This window comes from Durio zibethinus, chromosome 3 (genome assembly GCF_047325235.1).
Source record: "Durio zibethinus cultivar Kanyao isolate XHJ-2024 chromosome 3, ASM4732523v1, whole genome shotgun sequence".
Taxonomy (NCBI): Eukaryota; Viridiplantae; Streptophyta; class Magnoliopsida; order Malvales; family Malvaceae; genus Durio; species Durio zibethinus.
This window is the reverse complement of record NC_143164.1, coordinates 5,608,320-5,627,434: the sequence shown is the minus strand read 5'-3', so window position 1 is coordinate 5,627,434 and position 19,115 is coordinate 5,608,320. Positions and strand designations below refer to the sequence as shown.

The following is a 19,115-nucleotide window of genomic DNA, read 5'->3' as shown; positions in this document are numbered from 1 at the left end:
CTCCATATCAAGAAAGCCGGTTCCCACCTCCCCCCTTCTAAATATAACCTCTACCACCTTACTTTCTTAAACATGCTTCTTTCCATTTATAACGTAATTAATCATATTGACTGCCCTACCTATTTAATAACCCCCAATATTAATTCATGAATAATTCTTTCAAATCAAGATAATAAAAACTTACATCCAAAAAGATAAAGGTCAATGATAAATTCTTTTTGTTGTTTGGATTTAAATTCAAAAAAAAATTTTGAGAAGATAATTAATTATGAATTCATTAAATTTAACATAAATGAATTTACTTAAATAAATTCAAAAATATTTAAAGCGAAATTTAAAAATATCTTATCATTAAAAAATAAAGGGATAAAAGAAAAAAAAAACTTTTATCTAATGCAACCACCTTGTTCAAAAATTTTCAAATTTCTTATCCAATGCCGTCAACATGAAATAATGACCTTATTACCACCAGCTAAGATCATCACCGTCTTGGCGCCTAGGCAATCAAAAATTCGAATTAAAAATCACCAATGTCAGAAAAACAGATCACAGCCGTTGATCACACATAACTAAGACCATAATTGATCATCATGTGACTTTTGTCTTTGTTTTCTTTTTAATTGGACAAAACTGAGGTGCAAAAACAAAAACAATAGCCGACGAGATCCAACCCCATACGGCACAAATAGAGCAAAGAGAAGAGCACGTTTTAGTTTGTTGGGGCCCACATAACCATGTGCACTTATGGAATATCGGGATGTTTTTTAGTAACAAAAAAAAAAAAAGCGTCCCCACTTACAACGTTCGACCATTAACAGTACTTTTGATTAAAACACTGAAATAACGGAGTTCCTCTTTGCCACGTCAACACCCGTTACTTTTTTCTCACCTCCACCTCGCTACGTGCGCTTTTTATTCGCACTTTTTTTTTTCATTTAAATTGTGACAACGATGTCGTTTTATGCCAAATCTAAAAAGTAAAATTGAATCGACATAAGAAAATCTTGAATAAATAAAAAAATAAAGAAGAAAATGAATATAAAAATTAAAAAACCCAGAAAAATTTTTGCAGAGAAGCTCTAGAATTCAGTGTTCTCTCACTTTCTGATTCAGAGCTGAAGAAAGTTTTTTTTTTTTTTCTCTAAAGCTTCAAATACTATATTCCAAACTGATCTCTTCACTGGACTCTCTCTTTCTCTGTCGCTGTTTTTTTCTCTTTCAAAGCTCCTTTTCAGCTGTGAAACTCTGAACACTGTTTGTCGTTTCACTTCGCACATTGTTGTTCATTGGTTTTCTTCATTTTATTTTTTTTATTTTTATTTTTTTTGGTTACTTATTTTCTCTTACAAGAGATTTTGACAATGTTGGCTTAGGTAAGACTTAAGAGACAGAACAAAGAACATGTTTACTGAAGGACTTGACAACAATGCCCTCAAATGGATTCGAGAAGTAAGAGTTTTTTTTTTTTTAATTTTTTTAATTTATGTTTTAATTAGTTAATGATTTGACTTAGGAGAAGAAGGAGCTTCCATATCCAAATTCTAGCTTGAGGCCTCGAATGGATCCAATTACCAAAATCCGTACTGCTGGCCGGAACTTCGGCTTACCACCGCCGGCGAAATTCAGAAGCGGCCACTTGCCGGCCACGGCAATCCCGGTGATGTCTACTACTTTAACCGGTAACGTCGAGCACGACAGTGCCTCTGCTTCTGAAAATGGCGTCACTACCGACTCAGAGGAAGATACTGTTTATGGAGGGAGGTATTCTCTTGATTCTTCTCCACAAGATGAAAGAATTCCTAATGGAACTGCTTATAGATATGGAAACCTGCCCCGAAGGCAGCCACGATATGCCTCTGCTAGTGATTATACATATTCAGATATTAGTTCGTCGATGGAGACGGTAATGGGAGGGAGAGGAAGGAATTTGGGGGATAGGTTAGGGAGAGGGAATGGGAGATATCCTGTTGGGAGGGATGGTTTTACAGAGGAGGATGAGTCTTCAGATTCAGCTCGTAGCTCTGAGTTTTCGACTACTCAAGTGGGGAGTATTAATGGCAGAATTCCTCGTAGCAGGGCATATGTTTCAGAAGGATATGCTTCAAGTGTGCCTTCTCGGATTAATGTGGAAAGTACAGCTGAAAAGGTTTGTTTTACTAAAATTTTGGCTTGAATGGTTTTGATTGTTTTCCAGATTGAGGCACAATTTTTCAATTTGATGGCAGATAGATATTGTAGCATAATTGCTGGACATAATTGGAATTTGGTGGTGAAGTTTTACATTAATTAATCAAGGTTTACAATAGTCACTTGAATGGAAATATGTGGACATAGTAGGAAAATATATAAACTTTAAGTGTATGGACTTCACACCAGTTCCATAGTTTGCTAATGTTTAGTGCAACTAAGGAGAACTGGAGCTTCTTTGCTGGATTATGTTGGCCTACTATTCGTAGCTATGTTTGCTTACTTCGGGCATTTAATACTTCTTGATTAGCTAGTCTTGTTATTCTTGCCGTCTGATGGAGCATGCACCTCTAGAACCTTTGATTTAATGAATGCATTAGGGCAATCCTTCATGATTACAGGTGGTTTTAATAAGTAAAGGTGGATTCTGAACTTCTTGGTTTCAAAATGTATGTACATTCAAAACGATTGGAACATCTAGTCATCCGTTTTAAATTGACTTTGAACATTGTAGAGACCATATGTATATTTGGCAGTTTGATTATTAATCTGTCTTTTTTATTCACTGGGTTTACTTGATTATTTGGTCCCTTCTTGGTTATCATGAGTTATATATGCTGCTCTTTCTGAGATGGTATTTTTGCAGGATTTGAACTCTAGAAAACAACAGCATGAAAAGTTCTCTGACAACGATATTCCAAGTGCACCACCATTTTCTAGTTCAGTGCAGGAATTTAAACAAGATACTGAGCATATGCCGGCGTCTGAAATACAAAGCACCAAGTATGCAGCTAATTCACATGATCCAAAGACATTCAAATCCATGTCTGGAGTTAAGTTCGAGCGTAATATGAGCAACAGGAAATCTGATAAGTTTGTAAGGTTTGTGCAATGATTTTGCATAATACTAATTTGATACACTTAATCTGAAAGCTCATTAATGTATTCAACTACTGCATATACAATCTAATGCACATTAATATTATTTATTCTCTTTGTTCCCAGAAATGGTGCTGGTGTAGAAGCTGCTACTGCATCTTCAGGTGTTCATCCAGCACGCGTCCCAACATTTCATGCAAGGTATCTCTGACCAACATGGACTCTTAGATGTTCCCAATAATGACAATAGACCTTTCTTCCTGCAGTTTATTCTATTCACAAACTGCTCTAAGTTGTTTATCATATCAAAATCAGTGCTCTTGGACCCTGGCATGCTGTAATTGCCTATGATGCATGTGTTCGACTTTGCCTTCATGCATGGGCTAGGGGTTGCATGGAAGCTCCAATTTTTCTGGAAAATGAATGTGCTCTCTTACGAGATACGTTCGGGTGAGTTTAATCTTGTTTTGTTCTTCTAGAAGGGTTACCTTGACTGATACATTCTCTACAGTAATTTTTAGTAAAAATCGTCAGCCTTGTTCTAAATTTGCCCCTTAATTTCATTAGTTCAATAAAAGTTTTCGTAATGTCTGGAAGTCCAATCAATTAGAAGATTTAAATGACTACATTTGGTAGTGGCCTCTTAAATTGATGAAAATGCCATCCATATTCTCAGAAGGAAATGATTTAAAGGATCATAATTTGGTTCCTTAATTGATCATGGAGGTTTTGGATTTGTTTATGATTTGCAAACGAGTATGCTTTATTGTTCTACTCCTGCTAATTTTAGCTCTTACTTTCGTTAAAATCTGCTTGTGGTACATAGATTACAACAAGTCCTGTTGCAATCAGAAGAGGAACTAATGGCAAAACGCTCTTCAGAGCTTACCAGTGAGGTGGCTGCCCCAAAACCTAAGAAAATTATAGGCAAGATGAAGGTGCAAGGTAAGTTTTCTATCCCAGATTTGAAAATTTTGTTTTAGTTGCTTTCTCTAGGCTATCCCTAATATTTTCTTTTCTGGCAGTGCGCAAAGTCAAAACAACCCTGGATCCACCAACTGGCTGTAGTATGTCATCTCTTAGTCTTAGGGCACCAGTAATTAAGCTGGACACTATTCGGTATCGCTTGTCCAATTTTCAGTCAACACTCCTTTCAAGGTGGCAAGCTCTTAGAAAGATTCGTGTCACACCTCATTTACCTGCAAATCGTTCTTTCTCACGCCAAAGTTTAGCATATGTGCATGCTGGAACTCAGTATATAAAACAAGTATCTGGACTGCTGAAAATTGGTGTGACAAGTTTACGCAATAGTTCTTCATCATATGAAGCTGTGCAAGGTATGTCTTTCCAAGCCCCTTGCTTTCCCGCTAGAGGTTACAGAAAGAAGGGATCCTGTTTAACCAGATTTATTCATCTTAGCTGCTGACTTGGACTTTGATGTACTCTTCCTCACTATGCTAAAACCAATAGATGCCACATCTATACCCCAATCATCAAACAGCCTAGTTCCTTATTATTCAGCTATGGATAGTGCTTTGTGAAAGATATGATTTTGCATGTGAATTGTAGATTGTTTTAAGGGCATCCCTAGTTATTTAATTGTTTGTAAGTAAGACATCTGGTTCGTACTTACTGATAGTATTGCTTGGCAATTGTTCCTTTCATTTATTTTCATTTTAATTTATGAATTGGCCAACTTATTTTTTTCTCTTTTTTTTTTTCCCAACATTCTTCCCTTTTTGTCCACATACATAATTAGAAGCATACTCTTGCATGCTAAGACTGAAAAGTTCAGCTGAAGAAGACAGCAAAAGGATGCAGCCTGGATCTGGTGAAACTCATGTCTTGTATGTACTTGTTCCCTAATTATCCTGCTCTCATCTCTAAATTTCTTTAAGATGGTTACTGATAAGATAGGAACTGATAACTCTCGCAGCTTCCCAGATGGTTTGGGAGATGATCTAATTGTTGAAATTCAGGACTCCAAGGGGAAGCATTTTGGTCGCGTTCTTGCACAAGTGGCTACTATTGCTGAAGACTCGGTATTGTTTCAAAAGACTGACATTTGTTCTACTTAATTTGTAATTTTAGTTGATTTAATATTGCTTATATGAAAGTTGAATGCAGACTGACAAGCTGCGGTGGTGGTCCATTTATCGTGAGCCGGAACATGAACCTGTAGGCAAGCTGCAGCTCTATATAAATTACTCAACAAGTTCAGATGATAATAGTCATCTCAAGGTGAACTAGGCTTGATTAGCTTAAAATTTGAAATGTGTAGTATGTTTTCTTACTTAATTACAATAATAAGTCTGTAGTTTATATTTTAAAGAAAGAAAGTTCAGTCCATTTATTTTGCTTTTCAACTTGGTATTATCATATTACGTTTCATTGTTTAAGATGAAAAATTGGATTATTGTGAAATAGTTTTATGCTATTAATTGCATTCTTCTTTCTCTTTCTAGTGTGGTTCTGTTGCAGAAACAGTTGCCTATGACCTTGTCTTAGAAGTTGCAATGAAGGTTCAACGTTTCCAACAAAGGAATTTACTATTATATGGTTCATGGAAATGGCTATTAACAGAGTTTGCCTCATATTATGGAGTTTCTGATGTCTACACCAAGCTAAGGTGTTTGGATTTTTTTCTTTTTGTTTACCATTTCTGTTGAGTGTTGCAATTCATATTCTAAAAGGCTACTGTTTTGGTCAATGTCTTTATGTTTGACATCTTAATGTAAATTTTTTACAGGTATCTCTCCTATGTGATGGGTGTGGCTACACCTACTGCTGACTGCCTCACATTGGTGCATGAATTGTTAATGCCTGTTGTTATGAAGGGCCACAGTAAGACATTGAGTCATCAAGAGGTACTATTCCTTTCACTTTTTGTTTATAATTTATAATATTTTGCTTCTTCCTTTTTTAACACAGCTGTTTGTTCACTGCTTCACCAGAACCGAATATTGGGAGAAACCAAAGATCAGATTGAGCAAATTCTTTCTCTTGTTTTTGAGAACTACAAATCCCTTGACGAATCATTATTCTCGGGCATTATGGATGTGTTCAAGCCTGCAACAGGGTTTGCAGCACCTGCACTGGAACCTGCTGTCAAACTTTATACTCTTCTACATGACATATTGTCCCCAGAAGCACAGACAAATCTGTGTCATTATTTCCAGGTTCAGGAATTTAATTTCCTTAGTGCTGTACCTATGTTTCCATATGCCTTGCCTCTACTTTCTGAATATTAGTATCTACACAGGCTGCTGCAAGAAAGAGATCAAGAAGGCACTTGACCGAGACTGATGAATTCGTTACCACCAACAATGAACCCAATTTTATGGACCCTGTTGCTTTGTCTACTGCTTACCAGAAGATGACATGTCTTTGCATGAACATTAAGAATGAGATATTCACTGATATTGAGATTCACAATCAACATATACTTCCCAGGTATGTATTTCCTTTGGTTGTTGTTTGATTTGTTTTAAGCTTGCTCAAAAAGTATAATTTCATTCATGTGATGGAGTATGGCTAAAACAGTATTTTTGGGATAATTCTTATTTGATTTTGAGCTAATCATGATGCTGGCATTAATTACTTACTATTGTTGGGATAATCCACAGTTTTTTTAATTGTGCTGCAGACAATATGGTCACAGGTGTGTTATCATATAATATGCTTAAACAATATGTTTGTGTTTGCCATTTTGAATGTAAATTGTTGATATACTATGCACATTCACTTTTGAGCACATCATACCAGGTCATACCATCATGCATGTATCAACATCCATACAGTTGCTTCCTATGTGGTATGCCTTATGCAACATTAAATCACCTTCCTTCCTTTGCAGTTTTATAGACCTACCAAATCTGTCAGCATCTATATACAGCACAGATCTTTGCAGCAGATTGCGTGCATTCCTTCTTACATGCCCACCATCTGGCCCTTCACCACCTGTGGCAGAACTTGTTATAGCAACAGCAGATTTCCAGCGAGATCTTGCCAGCTGGAACATAAGGTAATTCTTTTCATAACAATCAATTTTGTATTAATTGTCCTTTGCACTATTGCAAACTCATTTATCTTTCTTCCAGTCATATGAAAGGTGGCGTTGATGCAAAGGAGTTGTTCCACTTGTACATCATGATATGGATTCAAGATAAGCAGCAATCTCTACTTGAGTCATGTAAATTAGATAAGGTACATTCTTTAAGCAACAACCTTACTGCAGATAGATAATATAAAACGGTTGATTCCTACTGCTGAACCAGATTTGCTTCTTGTAATAACTTCATAAATGTACTGGGGCCTAATTGATTTGAATCAGGAAGAGCATATCTTTGTCACCTTGTCTAAGCATGTGATAACTTATCTTTATTTTCTTTTTTAAATGATTAAAAATGAAATCCACAAATGAAGACTGTGCTAAAAATATGTTATTCTAGAAGCATCTTGCAGATTTTATCAAACTGGTCTTCAAGGAATTTTTGTCATGTAAAGTTGTCTGAAACTTATATATTTGCAGGTAAAGTGGTCAGGAGTTAGAACACAACATTGTACGACTCCTTTTGTTGATGAAATGTATGACCGACTGCGGGAGACCTTGAATGACTATGAAGTCATCATCTGCCGCTGGCCTGAATATATTTTTGTGCTAGAAAATGTATGTAATCTAATCCAATTTTCATTTCTTGTTTTGTCCTTGTAGTCCTCTTCATGCATTAACATGCAACAAATGTTACCATGCTGGTCTTATCAAAAATTAACTTATTTTAGAAAAAGAGACGTGGAGAGATTTCTAGCTGCTAGTTAATTATGTTTTGCACTAGTGATCTTCCAATCAATCTACATCATGAATTGTTTAACCAGCGTTTTCTAATAAAAATAAGACTTTGGGCTATGTTTCACACCAGGCTATTTCAGATGTTGAGAAAGCAATAGTGGAAGCTCTGGATAAGCAGTATGCAGATGTAGTATCTCCTTTGAAGGAAAATTTGGCACCAAAGAAATTTGGCCTTAAGTACATGCAGAAACTTGCTAAAAGATCTGTATGCTCCTATACCGTTCCTGATGAGGTAAGCCACAGATTTTTTAGTTAACAGAATCTCCCTTGGATTTGCATACTCTTTTGAGTCTTTTTGCTGAAGAATTTGATTGCTGCTTCCAGCTGGGCATCCTGTTGAATTCTATGAGAAGGATGCTTGATTTCCTACGTCCGAAGATAGAGACCCAGTTTAAGTCATGGGGTTCTTGCATCCCTGAAGGTGGAAACGCAGCTCCTGGGGAGCATCTTAGTGAGGTCACAGTGATGTTGAGAACCAAGTTTAGAGGATACCTGCAGGCTGTTGTTGAAAAGCTTGCCGAGAATGTGAGTCTCACTATTAGGTCACACTGGCCTTTTTAATTTGTCTTGTCTGGTATTTACAAAAGAAGATAAGATATAGGTTATAATTTGATTGGTATTGCTGACCAGGATATATTGCAGAGTGATTTCTTCTAGTTTTAATATTTATTTCCATCTCCCATATACAAAATTAAAAAAATAAAAAAAAAGAAAGAAATCTTTCATTCAAAATAAAAAAAAATTAAAAAAATTAAAAAAAAAAGAGAAATCTCTCATTGGATGATAAATATGAATTAATCTAAAATATATCTGAAAACTGAAAAGAACTGTTATATACGCAAAAATTCTTAGGCTATAGCTAGAATTAGCTTTGGTAGATAATTTAATTGTGTGGGTATCAGTATTGGCTATTCTCAGATTCTGAGGCTGTCTATCCAGTTTAGCTTGTTTATCACTCTCATCTTTCATTCTACATGCAGACTGTATAAGGCAATATATATTCTCAAAGTTTCACATTCAATTCAAACATGTTGATCTATTATTTTATTTGCAGATTGTATCATTCAGTCAGTTTTCATCGTACTAGATGCAGTATGAGTCAATTATATATACTTGAAGTTTCCCATTCAATCAATTTGTTTGAGTAATATTTTGTTTATACTGTGGAATTGAATTTTTTTTTTGCCTTCTTACCTGCAGACCAAATTACAGAACTCAACAAAATTGAAAAAGATTCTCCAAGATTCTAAAGAAACAGTTGGAGAGTCTGATATACGAGGCAGAATGCAGCCATTAAAAGAACAGCTGACAAGTACAATAAATCACCTTCATACTGTTTTTGAGACTCATGTTTTCACTGCAATTTGCCGATGGTACTGGGATCGGATGGGACAGGTAAGTTATAGGTGAATGATGCTGTAAATGGTTCCAAGTTAATAATTTGGCACGTCTTACATGAATTTTTTTCTCTCATTGCAGGATGTTCTCAGCTTCTTGGAAAACAGGAAAGAAAATAGATCGTGGTACAAAGGTTCCAGAATTGCTGTATCTGTAAGTAAAAACATAACAATCTGTTGATTCCTTGTTGAAAATAAGGTCCCAAATTAGTTATTACAATGTTAAACCGATGGATCACTTACTGAGCTTTGCATCTCTCAATTGATGCTTGATGAGTTGGTTCTTGCATTAATATACTTATCAATACGGAGTTTGCCTGAAAAAAAAAAGGATGTGATCTAAACTCTGATGTATTTTGCAATTTGGATGTTTGATGTCACATTTACCTAGAGATCTAGGTTGCTTCAAAGTTGAAAGGCAAAAATTGTTGCGAGTCTTTGCTCATATGTTTTACTAACACATCAAATTATTGTATAGGTCATTATTGATGGTATCTCTGCAGGAAATTGCATATCACAACATAAACCTTAGCATCAGTCTTAAAACATTGAATTGTTGATGCTAACAACATTTTTAATGCCAAACACGTAGGCAACTGTATAAACAATCAAATTATTGAGAAAATATAGATGGCTCAAAATCTTTTTTAATAACTGAATGAAAATCATAAAGGCTAAGCTAAGAAGGAATATTCTGTTCAAAATGCGAATGCAAGGTTTTTCCTAAATACATGTGATCATAGGAAGCTGTAAGATGTTCACACCTGAACTAATTTGATTTGGATTCTTGGAAACATTAGAATTTTGGTAGGTACAGCATCGGTTATTTCATTTCTTGATTTCACCTGTGTTATTCTCAAGATTCCTTCAATGTTTGTTCTTCTTGCTAGAATCAACATCCTTTTGTATTTTTGACATTGTACCCCATTGTTAATTTGCAGATTCTAGATGATACTTTTGCATCACAGATGCAGCAACTCGTCGGAAATGCACTCCCAGAAAAGGACCTGGAGCCACCAAGGTCTATCATGGAGGTGCAGTCGATGCTCGGTAAGGATGCTCGCAATCACAAGGACAACTCATACTACTACTAGACACAGTTATTTGGGTAAGATATGGATGAGCTGGCGACACACACATTACAATAAAAGCCTTGGAGATAAAAGTTGCCGCCCAGATGAGATGATCTCAATGACCTTCTGGAGAACGAGATGACTGAATTTGGTCATCTGCGTATGTTTATGCATATGATACCCTTTCTGGGCTATTAGCTATTACAGTTTTGAAAGAGAGCAAGTGACTCAACTGCTCTAAATTCATAGGTCAGCTCTCATATATATATATAGATATAGATATATAAATATAAAGAATACTGAGAAAACCGAAATTCTTTGCTCTCATATTTTTCCTTTTAAATATAATACACCCAGTATGTTTCTACTTCCTTTCTTTCCCTTCCCCACAGCTTTTATCTTTCTCAGCATGTTTGCATAGACTTTCCTGGGTATATTCTGGGCAGAAAAAAACAAAGGAAGAAGGAAGAATAAAGGCAAAGATAATGCTTCTGGAATTTTAAAAACCTGAAACCCGTTGTGGCTGGTAATTCTTCGTCCTTATAATTTATATAGGAAATAAATTTTGAAATCTTTTTTTTTTTTTCAGGTAAAAAAATGTAGATTACACTCCTAGTATAAAAGGTGGTTATAGATATTTGGATTCAAACTTTAAATTTGTTGGTCGATTAAATTCCGGGCTTTAATTTGTTTTATAAACAAAGTGTAAATTTGTCTCTACTGAAGAGGGCTGTGGAAGTATAAATTTTTTTAAAGCATTTTGACCTATTATTATCGTTGTAATCTTCTTGGGTAAGACTACTGAAACAGCAAATTGAACAAAATTTGAGATTGGCATAGAAATTTAAAACGAAAAAGAAAAACATACGAGGCTATGTTCTTCCTTAAAGAATCATTGGAAAAATAAAATCAAATAACTATGTAGAAAGCGATTACCTGAAGTATAAAAAATCCTTTGTATTAAAATTAAACAATTATTCAAGTTTTTTTTTTTTTTTTTTTTTGGTTTTAATGCAGTCACTTGAACTTTTAAACTTTTTAAACTTTCAATTAAGTATAAAAATTGGTTAACTGATCCAGATTAAATTGAATAAAAATAGATGTTTAATATTTTAAAAATATATATTTAAAATCTCAATTAATTGCTATGAAATCATGACTTAAATGATTGTATGAATTTAGTTGACAGGCTTTTTTATATTTAACCCAAATCATTTCTCTGTCTAATTTTTGGCTGGATGAAGAGTTTGATTTTACATACTTTTCTAATGAATAAAAGATTCTTCTTATGTTATGCAGAATAAGGAAACCCTATAAATTGAGAATTGTAAAAGAATCCGTGGAAGAAAAAGAACTTTGCTTCCACGTTTCTTAAACACGATTATTTTAGAAAGACTTCCAACAGCTTGCCCTCAAAGGGAAAAACTTCCCTATAATTTCAAAGCTTAATAATAGAGAATTAGAAAGCTTCAACGAAGTGGGCAACAATAGGAACAGAATTCGTCAATGCCTAAAATTTGCAAATGCTGGTCACAAACTGCACAAGTCAGGAGATTAAAAAGGCTGAGCGAGCAGCCATCACACAATGCCAACGAATTTGAATTGCAATCAGAAGTGCTTCTTCCAGGTGAAATATATTTACACAGATTAAATTTAGAATAATGATAGATCAATGATGGATCTGTAGCACGAAAAAGAATGGTGTTCGTGTTACACAACCTGCGAATCACCGAGCCGCATTCTGCATTCGACAGCAAGAAAGCATAGATACAACAGTGAATTCCAATATTACACTTTGTTTCTCCAAACAGTGCTAGGAAATCAGAGAAGCTTTGATATTACATGACAAGAAGTCCAGAAGGCTTTCGAGGCGGCTCTGAGAAGTAAAGGGTTTTGGTATATCCTGTTAAGAGCAAACAAATAAATGCATTGTATCAGCCAAAAGAAAGAGAGTGAAATAAAAATGACATAATGGGAATATTCAGCGTATTGTAGCCAACTCAGGAAACTTCTAGCAACAAATGGAGGAGCTGAGAAATTTGGGTTGTCAAGATTAAAATTATAACCTACCCAATTGCAGTTGCCCCCCAAGATGCCACATTATAAATGACTTTGCTTCCATCCCATGCTTTTCGAAGCTTTCCCTTTTTCTTTTTTGCAGAGAAGGTCTTGCTCAGTGCTACAAGAAAATTCAAAAGAATGTGAACTCCCATACCAAATTAATGGTCAGAAATATTGTATCAATTATAGAATAAAAGATAATATTTGAGATGGAAAATATAGGTTAACCAGCGAAATGGTATCTTTAAATTTTCGTTGACATTTAGGGAGGAATATAACTGGATACCAAAACTCACTAATGAAGACAAACAGACTCACCTTCCTGAAGCTGATTGGGGGTCAGATCCTGGGAAAAATAAAATAAAATAAAAGTTTTTAGGATCCACTGCTGAATAATCCATGATGAACATGCACAGACTGTTTTATTCAGTCAGCCAAAAACTAAGACCACAGAAAAACTTTGACATAAAACAATCAAAATTTCAGGCTTAAGTGTATTATGTGTGACTGATTAAAAGAGAAAAATTTAAGTCCAAAATAATAATAACTCCAAAAAAGAGCAAGAGTTTCACATACCTTAGTCTGTTTAAGGGATAGCAAATACGCAGCCATAAAACATGCAATGCCTTCTACTATATCCTCCTGCCTGACAAGAACATAATCTTCTTGATCCAAATCAGCATCTTCATCTTCCCAGAGATCATTTGCATTGACCATGTCCCATGAACTGCCGTCTTCTGATTCCAAAGAATTTCATTAGCATCCAGGCAACAAAGATCATTTTAAAAACAATATAAGTTAACAGTCTAAAGCATGAACTTCAATAAACTGAATAAATATGCCTGTTCAATGTCTTTGAAATGAATTGAAAATGACATATGCTAACAGTCCAAAGTAGACGATCTTTGGATGCATACCAGCAACGTCTTCTGGAACTGGCACGTGAGCACACTCTAGCTTCTCAAGGAAGTCAGAGCATTGAACTCTAGATTTTAGAAGATCACACAACTGCATTTCAAATAAAAGGGGCACACAAATTAGATATCCAAGTTATTTCGAAATATTTGATAGGAAAGCAAATGCCAACCTCATCAAGTATTGCAAATTCAGTGGATCTCCTTTTCTATCAGGTTGCTAATTTTATATGCATAATCTATGTCATAAGGCCATTAAAGAACTATTTCATAAATTCAAGGGTTACAGCATATCAAATCAAGCATAATGGATCACCGTATTAAAGTGGTATTTCAATAATTATTGCCATTAAAAGGTTCAGGCCAACTAGAGTGGAATATGATTTGATCCACGAGATCTAAAAAACAGGCAACTGCAAAGTGGAATACAATGAACAAGATCAAGCAAACATACACTTCACTCTCCAAAGTGGAAAACAACAATCACAGGAGGAAAAAAAATTTTTCCTTACTTTTCACAACCATCACTCTATCAGTACCTCAACTTCTAGATGAAGAGAAAGAAGGTTCCAGTTTTTTCACAACATTGGGCTCTGTTTTTACCCTTCATTTATCCAATTTGAAATCATTTTGGATTAGTTCCTAATCTTATATCTTTGGACCAAAAATTTTACTACTTCATAGGATGAATGTTATGATGGAAAAGTTGCAAAGTCTTCTCTTCGTTTTATTCACATTTATCTCTTTTTTTTTTTTTTTTCAAAATAAATATATGTATACATAGAAAGAAACAAACACATAAGAAAGGAGCATTGCAATCGAGATAACATCAATGAGACAAAGGCTATAAGAATCAAATGGACTCTGAAGCAATGAAAGGCATCATTTAATGAATTGTACAAGGCGAAGGGTGCTTTAATCTATTCAAGTTTTATTTAACAGTTGACTCCAGCCCTCCACCCACTGTCCTACTTTCATCTGAGTTTTTTTTCTCTATATTTTCAATTCAATAGTGAGAGAATGCAGTTCCAGTCCATATTAGCCTTTAATCTAGAATATGGTTTCTCCATCTTATGACAACATACACACTTCTCAACCAGGCCCAGACTCAAGAATGAAACAATCATCGTAGCAAATCAGCAAACTCCTATCAATAACTAAAACAAACCAAAAGCAAAGCTCAATCAGTACCTTTCTGTCTTGCAAAACAACACCCTGTAAGCATGCAGCAGTTAAAAAGTAATTGAAATAGATATGCAACTGATGCATCCAACACAAACCAGACAATTATCCAAATGAGAACTACCATTAGCATAATATAATTTCAATTGTCTCATTCAAGGTGAGTTCAACTCAGATCTGAATTACTCATCACTCAAAGAAGAAACACATAATCCTCAATGAACTGCTTAAACTTAACTGAACCTCTATTAAAAATTCCGAATTTCTCCTCTGAACACTTAACTCCCCGTAAAGAAACATGGTATAAGTTTAAACAAACTAAATCTTCAAAAACAACATGACAATTTCACCAAAACCAAAATCAATAGCTTTCACGAGCTAAAAAACATTATATAAGAGTCTCACTTATCTTCCTTTCCTTCTCTTTCCCTCGTTTTTCTTAGCATCGAAATGGAAATCTAAATCCAGAATCAAGCACTAAGAACACTGAGAACAAACAATAAACAAAAAGAATTAAACAAACCTCGTCGGCTTCTTGATCTCTTCGAAGACCGACGCCCCTGACTTCCCCTTGATGATCCACGTCATCTTTATCATCGTCATCTTCATCGTCATCATCGTCATCGTCGATTCCACCTTCGCTGTTACTAAGCAATTCGAGAGCTCTCTGGCACTGTTCCAGCACAGCTTGCAAAGTCTTCCTCTTGACCCGAACCTGATCTTTCTCTTCCACAACTTTTCCCTTCATCTCCACCACTTCCATCGCCAATGATTCGTTGCTCGAACCCGATACCTCTATCTCAATATCGCCAACCCTAAAACAATCTCAAATTTCCACCTAAGCCCCTCGAATTCAAACCCTAGACAAATCAAATCAGATTAAATTAAAAATTTTTTAAATTCTCGCCCCTTAAGAAATCGGAAATCGGAAATCGAAGGAAGAAAGGAAATTGAATTTTATTTTATTTTTAGAATTATTGGTGAAGAAAAACATGGTTTTTTTTTTTCTTTTTCTAATTTTTTGGGGGTAAAAAAGAAAAGAACGTTTGTTTTTGGCTGCGAAAAGAGGAAAGAAAGAAGGGCGGAGGAGGGGCATATAGCCGCCGTGTCCGCTACATGCTGGATTTTGAGGTCCGTTTTGGTTTGGGTTGCGTGCCCGACCACACGAGGCAACGAGAATTTAGTCGATTTAATTAATTATTTATTGTTTTATATATTAAGTTTGTGTTTAACTCCAACTAATCTCGGTTTTTATCCACAACAACGTTTCGTTTCGTTCGTTTCGTTTCTTGGTTTGGACGTTTGATGAAAACTAAAACATAGTTCAACTCGTTTCTCTTGTGCTGTCGTTTTGGGAGTTCGAATTTTATTGAAAATATCGTATATCATTTCGTAATTTGTATTAATATATTAAATATAATTATTTTTAAAAATTTTTAAACTCATATCTAATTTTATTATATAGTTTTTATTATATTATTATATATATCTAAAATTATCATGCTTATTCTATAAAAAGTTGTAGCTATTTTGTCAAAGAAAGGATAACAATGAACAATTCAAAAATATATAATGTTCATACTAATTTCCTTTAAAAAATTAGTATAATTTAGACACTTGATTACTTCATTTTAATATTATATATCTCTTTGAATTTTAAATCATTTAACACAAAATTTGAAGAAATTACGAGAGTACTTTCTTCCAATTCTCCAACATGTATGAAGGAAAAAAATATGAATTCTTACATTACATTTTGTCTTTGAAATGTAATTGAAAATTTTTAAGTGAAATTTAGGGTAAAAAAAGTCGAAAAAAAATAAAAAATTAAATCGAAATGATAATATTTAGATCGATCTTTTTATTTAATTTGATTTAAATTTTGATATTTTATTTTTAATTTTAATTTTTTTATTGAAAAGTGAAAAATTAAAAATATTTGAATTAAATCGAATCACTAAATGCATAACGAATAACTGTTGAAATCATCTAAATAGTAAACCCTCCCCAAGATAAGTGTTCTCTTTGTTCTCTTATTTCGACTTCCCTAACACTTCCGATAACATAACCGATATAGTAAAAGATTTTTTATCCTTACAAAAATTGCCTGACAAAAATTTTAAAAATTTAAGAGAAAGTTCTGACAAGACGAATCATTTATCGTTATGATATATGTCAAGTGGAAGTGCAATGACATGCAATTGAGGCATCCTAATACACTAATATACTTGAACATTGTTTCTACATGACCCAATCGGTTTGATTAAGCACTTGTAATCTATTTTCATTGTCCAACTATTTGACAACATGAAAAAACCAAAAGCCTACCTCCCTTTCTTCTATCCATGGGATGGAAGGACAGAGGCCTCTGGTGTCCCCTCTAATCAAGAATTAAGGCCTCATAATCACTAGCCAATTTGCTTTTCCTTATTTCACACGTCTTTTTTCGTTCATGGTACGATATTATGATGTCCTAAGCATGAAAGAACAACATTAATCCATCACGAACTTACTAGTTAAACTCTATTACGATGACGATACTAAAGGGGAAGTTTTACAAAAAAATAGCTCGACACCTGGATAATAAAAAGCTTAACATATTTTATTCTTATTATTTTTTCAATATAAAAAAAATAAAAAATGAAAATGTTATCTTATTCAAAACCTTAATTATGAAATCTCCTCTCTCATTTCATAACTTAAAATGCACTTTTCTTATAAAGAGAATGGCACTTTCATATATTCTTAACCTCAAATGGCATTATACACAAAAAAAATATAAAGAATTACAATCCTCACCCCATCTAAAATTCTAAGAAATTGTTAATAATTATAATATATTTTGTAATTTGAGTTGACTAATCCGTCGTATATTAAAAATAATTATGTATGGTATTTTTCTATTCCTATTATGTCATAAGGTTAAAATAAAAAATTATTTGTTTTTTTCATGATGTTTCCTTATGTTATCACTAAAACCTTCTCATAAAAATATTTTAACAATGTTTTCAATCATGTTAGTAGATCCTATTCAAATCCTTTTTTTTTTTTTTCTATTTATATCAACATTTCATGTAGAAGTTATTATGTCAGCATTAGTGTCCTTAGTCATGATTAATTATATATTTTTATTAGTTTTATATATTTTAAATTTTTATAAAATAAAATAATTATTTTATATCTAAATATATTTCAAACAATATGAAAATAAAATATAAAAAAATAATTTTAAAAAATTATTGAACCGAATTAATAAAATTTGATTTGAGTTAATTTATTTTCTTAAATAGGTAGGCTCAAATTCGAATCAAAATTTGAAAATTCATAATATTAAGAGTTAACCAAACTAATCAAACTAAATCCAATATAATTTGATCTATTATTACTCTTATATGAAATTATGAAATTACCTAAAGTTTATATTCTCGACCTTTTTTTCTTAATTTATATTTTCCATCTTTTACGCAAAACAAAGAGATAGGAAACTTATTGTTTGCTTTCTTTACTTCCCATTGTCATTTTTTCAAAATTTCCCTAATTTTCATTATTTTTGTTTTATTTTTATTATAATAATTAATGTTGAAAACACCTATGATTTTTAAATTATGAGTCATATTTTATTTTGGTCTTTAATCATAAAAAAAAATTATAATTAGATATTCAATAACTTAAAATTATATTATTTTAGTCATTCTATCAATGAAATCGTTTAAATTTATTATAAACACTAGTTGTTATCACGTAAATGATATTAGCTAATAACTTACACAGTAGATGTAAGAACCAAATTATAATTTTGCTCAAAGTTTACGGTAAAATGCTATTATCTTGAAATTTTTTATATTTTATATATTTTTTAAAAATATATTTTTATATTTTTGTCTTAATATAATTTATTAGTTTTTTTTTTGTTTTTAATAAAAAAATAGATTTCTAAAAATTAAACCTAAGATAAACATGTCAAATCCTCCTTATTAAATTTTTTAAAAAATATTTTTATTAAAATATTATTTGTACTAATAAATCATAGTATGAAATATTATTTTCTATCAAAAATATATTTTTATTAAATATATAAAATATATTTTCCTTTTTTCCTTTTTCAAATTTATTTTTTATAAATATATTTTATAAAAAAGAAAAAAGAAAACAATAATAAAAATAATTAAAGAAATATTTTATTTTTTATATTTCAAATATATTTTATGAAATATTATAATTTAAAATAATTTATTTTTTTTATTATGATATCATTTATTAGTAAAATCATATATTTTATAGAAAAAAGATTTAAAAAATTAAAATTAAGTTAAAATTTTCAAAATCTTTTTTAGAAATTTATGACATTTTAAAATTTAATAAAGAAAAAAAATATTTTTTAGGATTCTCTATTTTTCATTTTTTAAATATAAAATTTTAATAAAGAAAATAGTCAAAATAAAATTTTCAATAGAAAAATTATTGAATAGACTAATAATTTGATTTTTTAAAATTATATGAAAATTTGTACTTAATATTTTAAAATTATATGATTTTTTTTTTAATTTAATATTTTAAACCGATGTAGAAATTT

General features: G+C 32.6%; 2 protein-coding genes across 10 annotated transcripts; one reads left to right on the top strand and one right to left on the bottom strand.

Moving 5' to 3' along the window:
- The first annotated feature begins 1,068 nt into the window (after positions 1-1,068).
- Positions 1,069-10,756, top strand: LOC111287412 (uncharacterized). Of its 8 annotated transcripts, none has more exons than XM_022877999.2 (23): positions 1,069-1,254; positions 1,374-1,449; positions 1,514-2,146; positions 2,834-3,069; positions 3,193-3,267; positions 3,382-3,516; positions 3,893-4,011; positions 4,092-4,403; positions 4,826-4,913; positions 5,003-5,108; positions 5,194-5,307; positions 5,532-5,695; positions 5,816-5,933; positions 6,021-6,245; positions 6,329-6,519; positions 6,923-7,090; positions 7,167-7,272; positions 7,598-7,735; positions 7,986-8,147; positions 8,240-8,440; positions 9,116-9,310; positions 9,395-9,466; positions 10,254-10,756. In XM_022877999.2, exons 2-23 carry the CDS (start codon positions 1,402-1,404, stop codon positions 10,404-10,406), a joined length of 3,759 nt encoding a protein of 1,252 aa, XP_022733734.2. In that variant the 5' UTR covers positions 1,069-1,254; positions 1,374-1,401; the 3' UTR covers positions 10,407-10,756. The 8 variants fall into 8 exon arrangements, with proteins under 8 accessions (XP_022733734.2, XP_022733808.2, XP_022734105.2 ...); XM_022878370.2 differs by having other exon boundaries at positions 1,071-1,237; XM_022878635.2 differs by having other exon boundaries at positions 1,071-1,254; positions 4,829-4,913.
- A 1,183-nt stretch (positions 10,757-11,939) lies between these two features.
- LOC111287269 (uncharacterized) lies at positions 11,940-15,725 on the bottom strand. Of its 2 annotated transcripts, none has more exons than XM_022877715.2 (6): positions 15,066-15,725; positions 13,364-13,454; positions 13,023-13,183; positions 12,765-12,792; positions 12,456-12,564; positions 11,940-12,288 (listed from the first exon to the last, which is right to left on the bottom strand). In XM_022877715.2, exons 1-6 carry the CDS (start codon positions 15,303-15,305, stop codon positions 12,207-12,209), a joined length of 711 nt encoding a protein of 236 aa, XP_022733450.2. In that variant the 5' UTR covers positions 15,306-15,725; the 3' UTR covers positions 11,940-12,206. The 2 variants fall into 2 exon arrangements, with proteins under 2 accessions (XP_022733450.2, XP_022733617.2); XM_022877882.2 differs by having other exon boundaries at positions 13,023-13,180.
- Between the last annotated feature and the right edge of the window lie 3,390 nt (positions 15,726-19,115).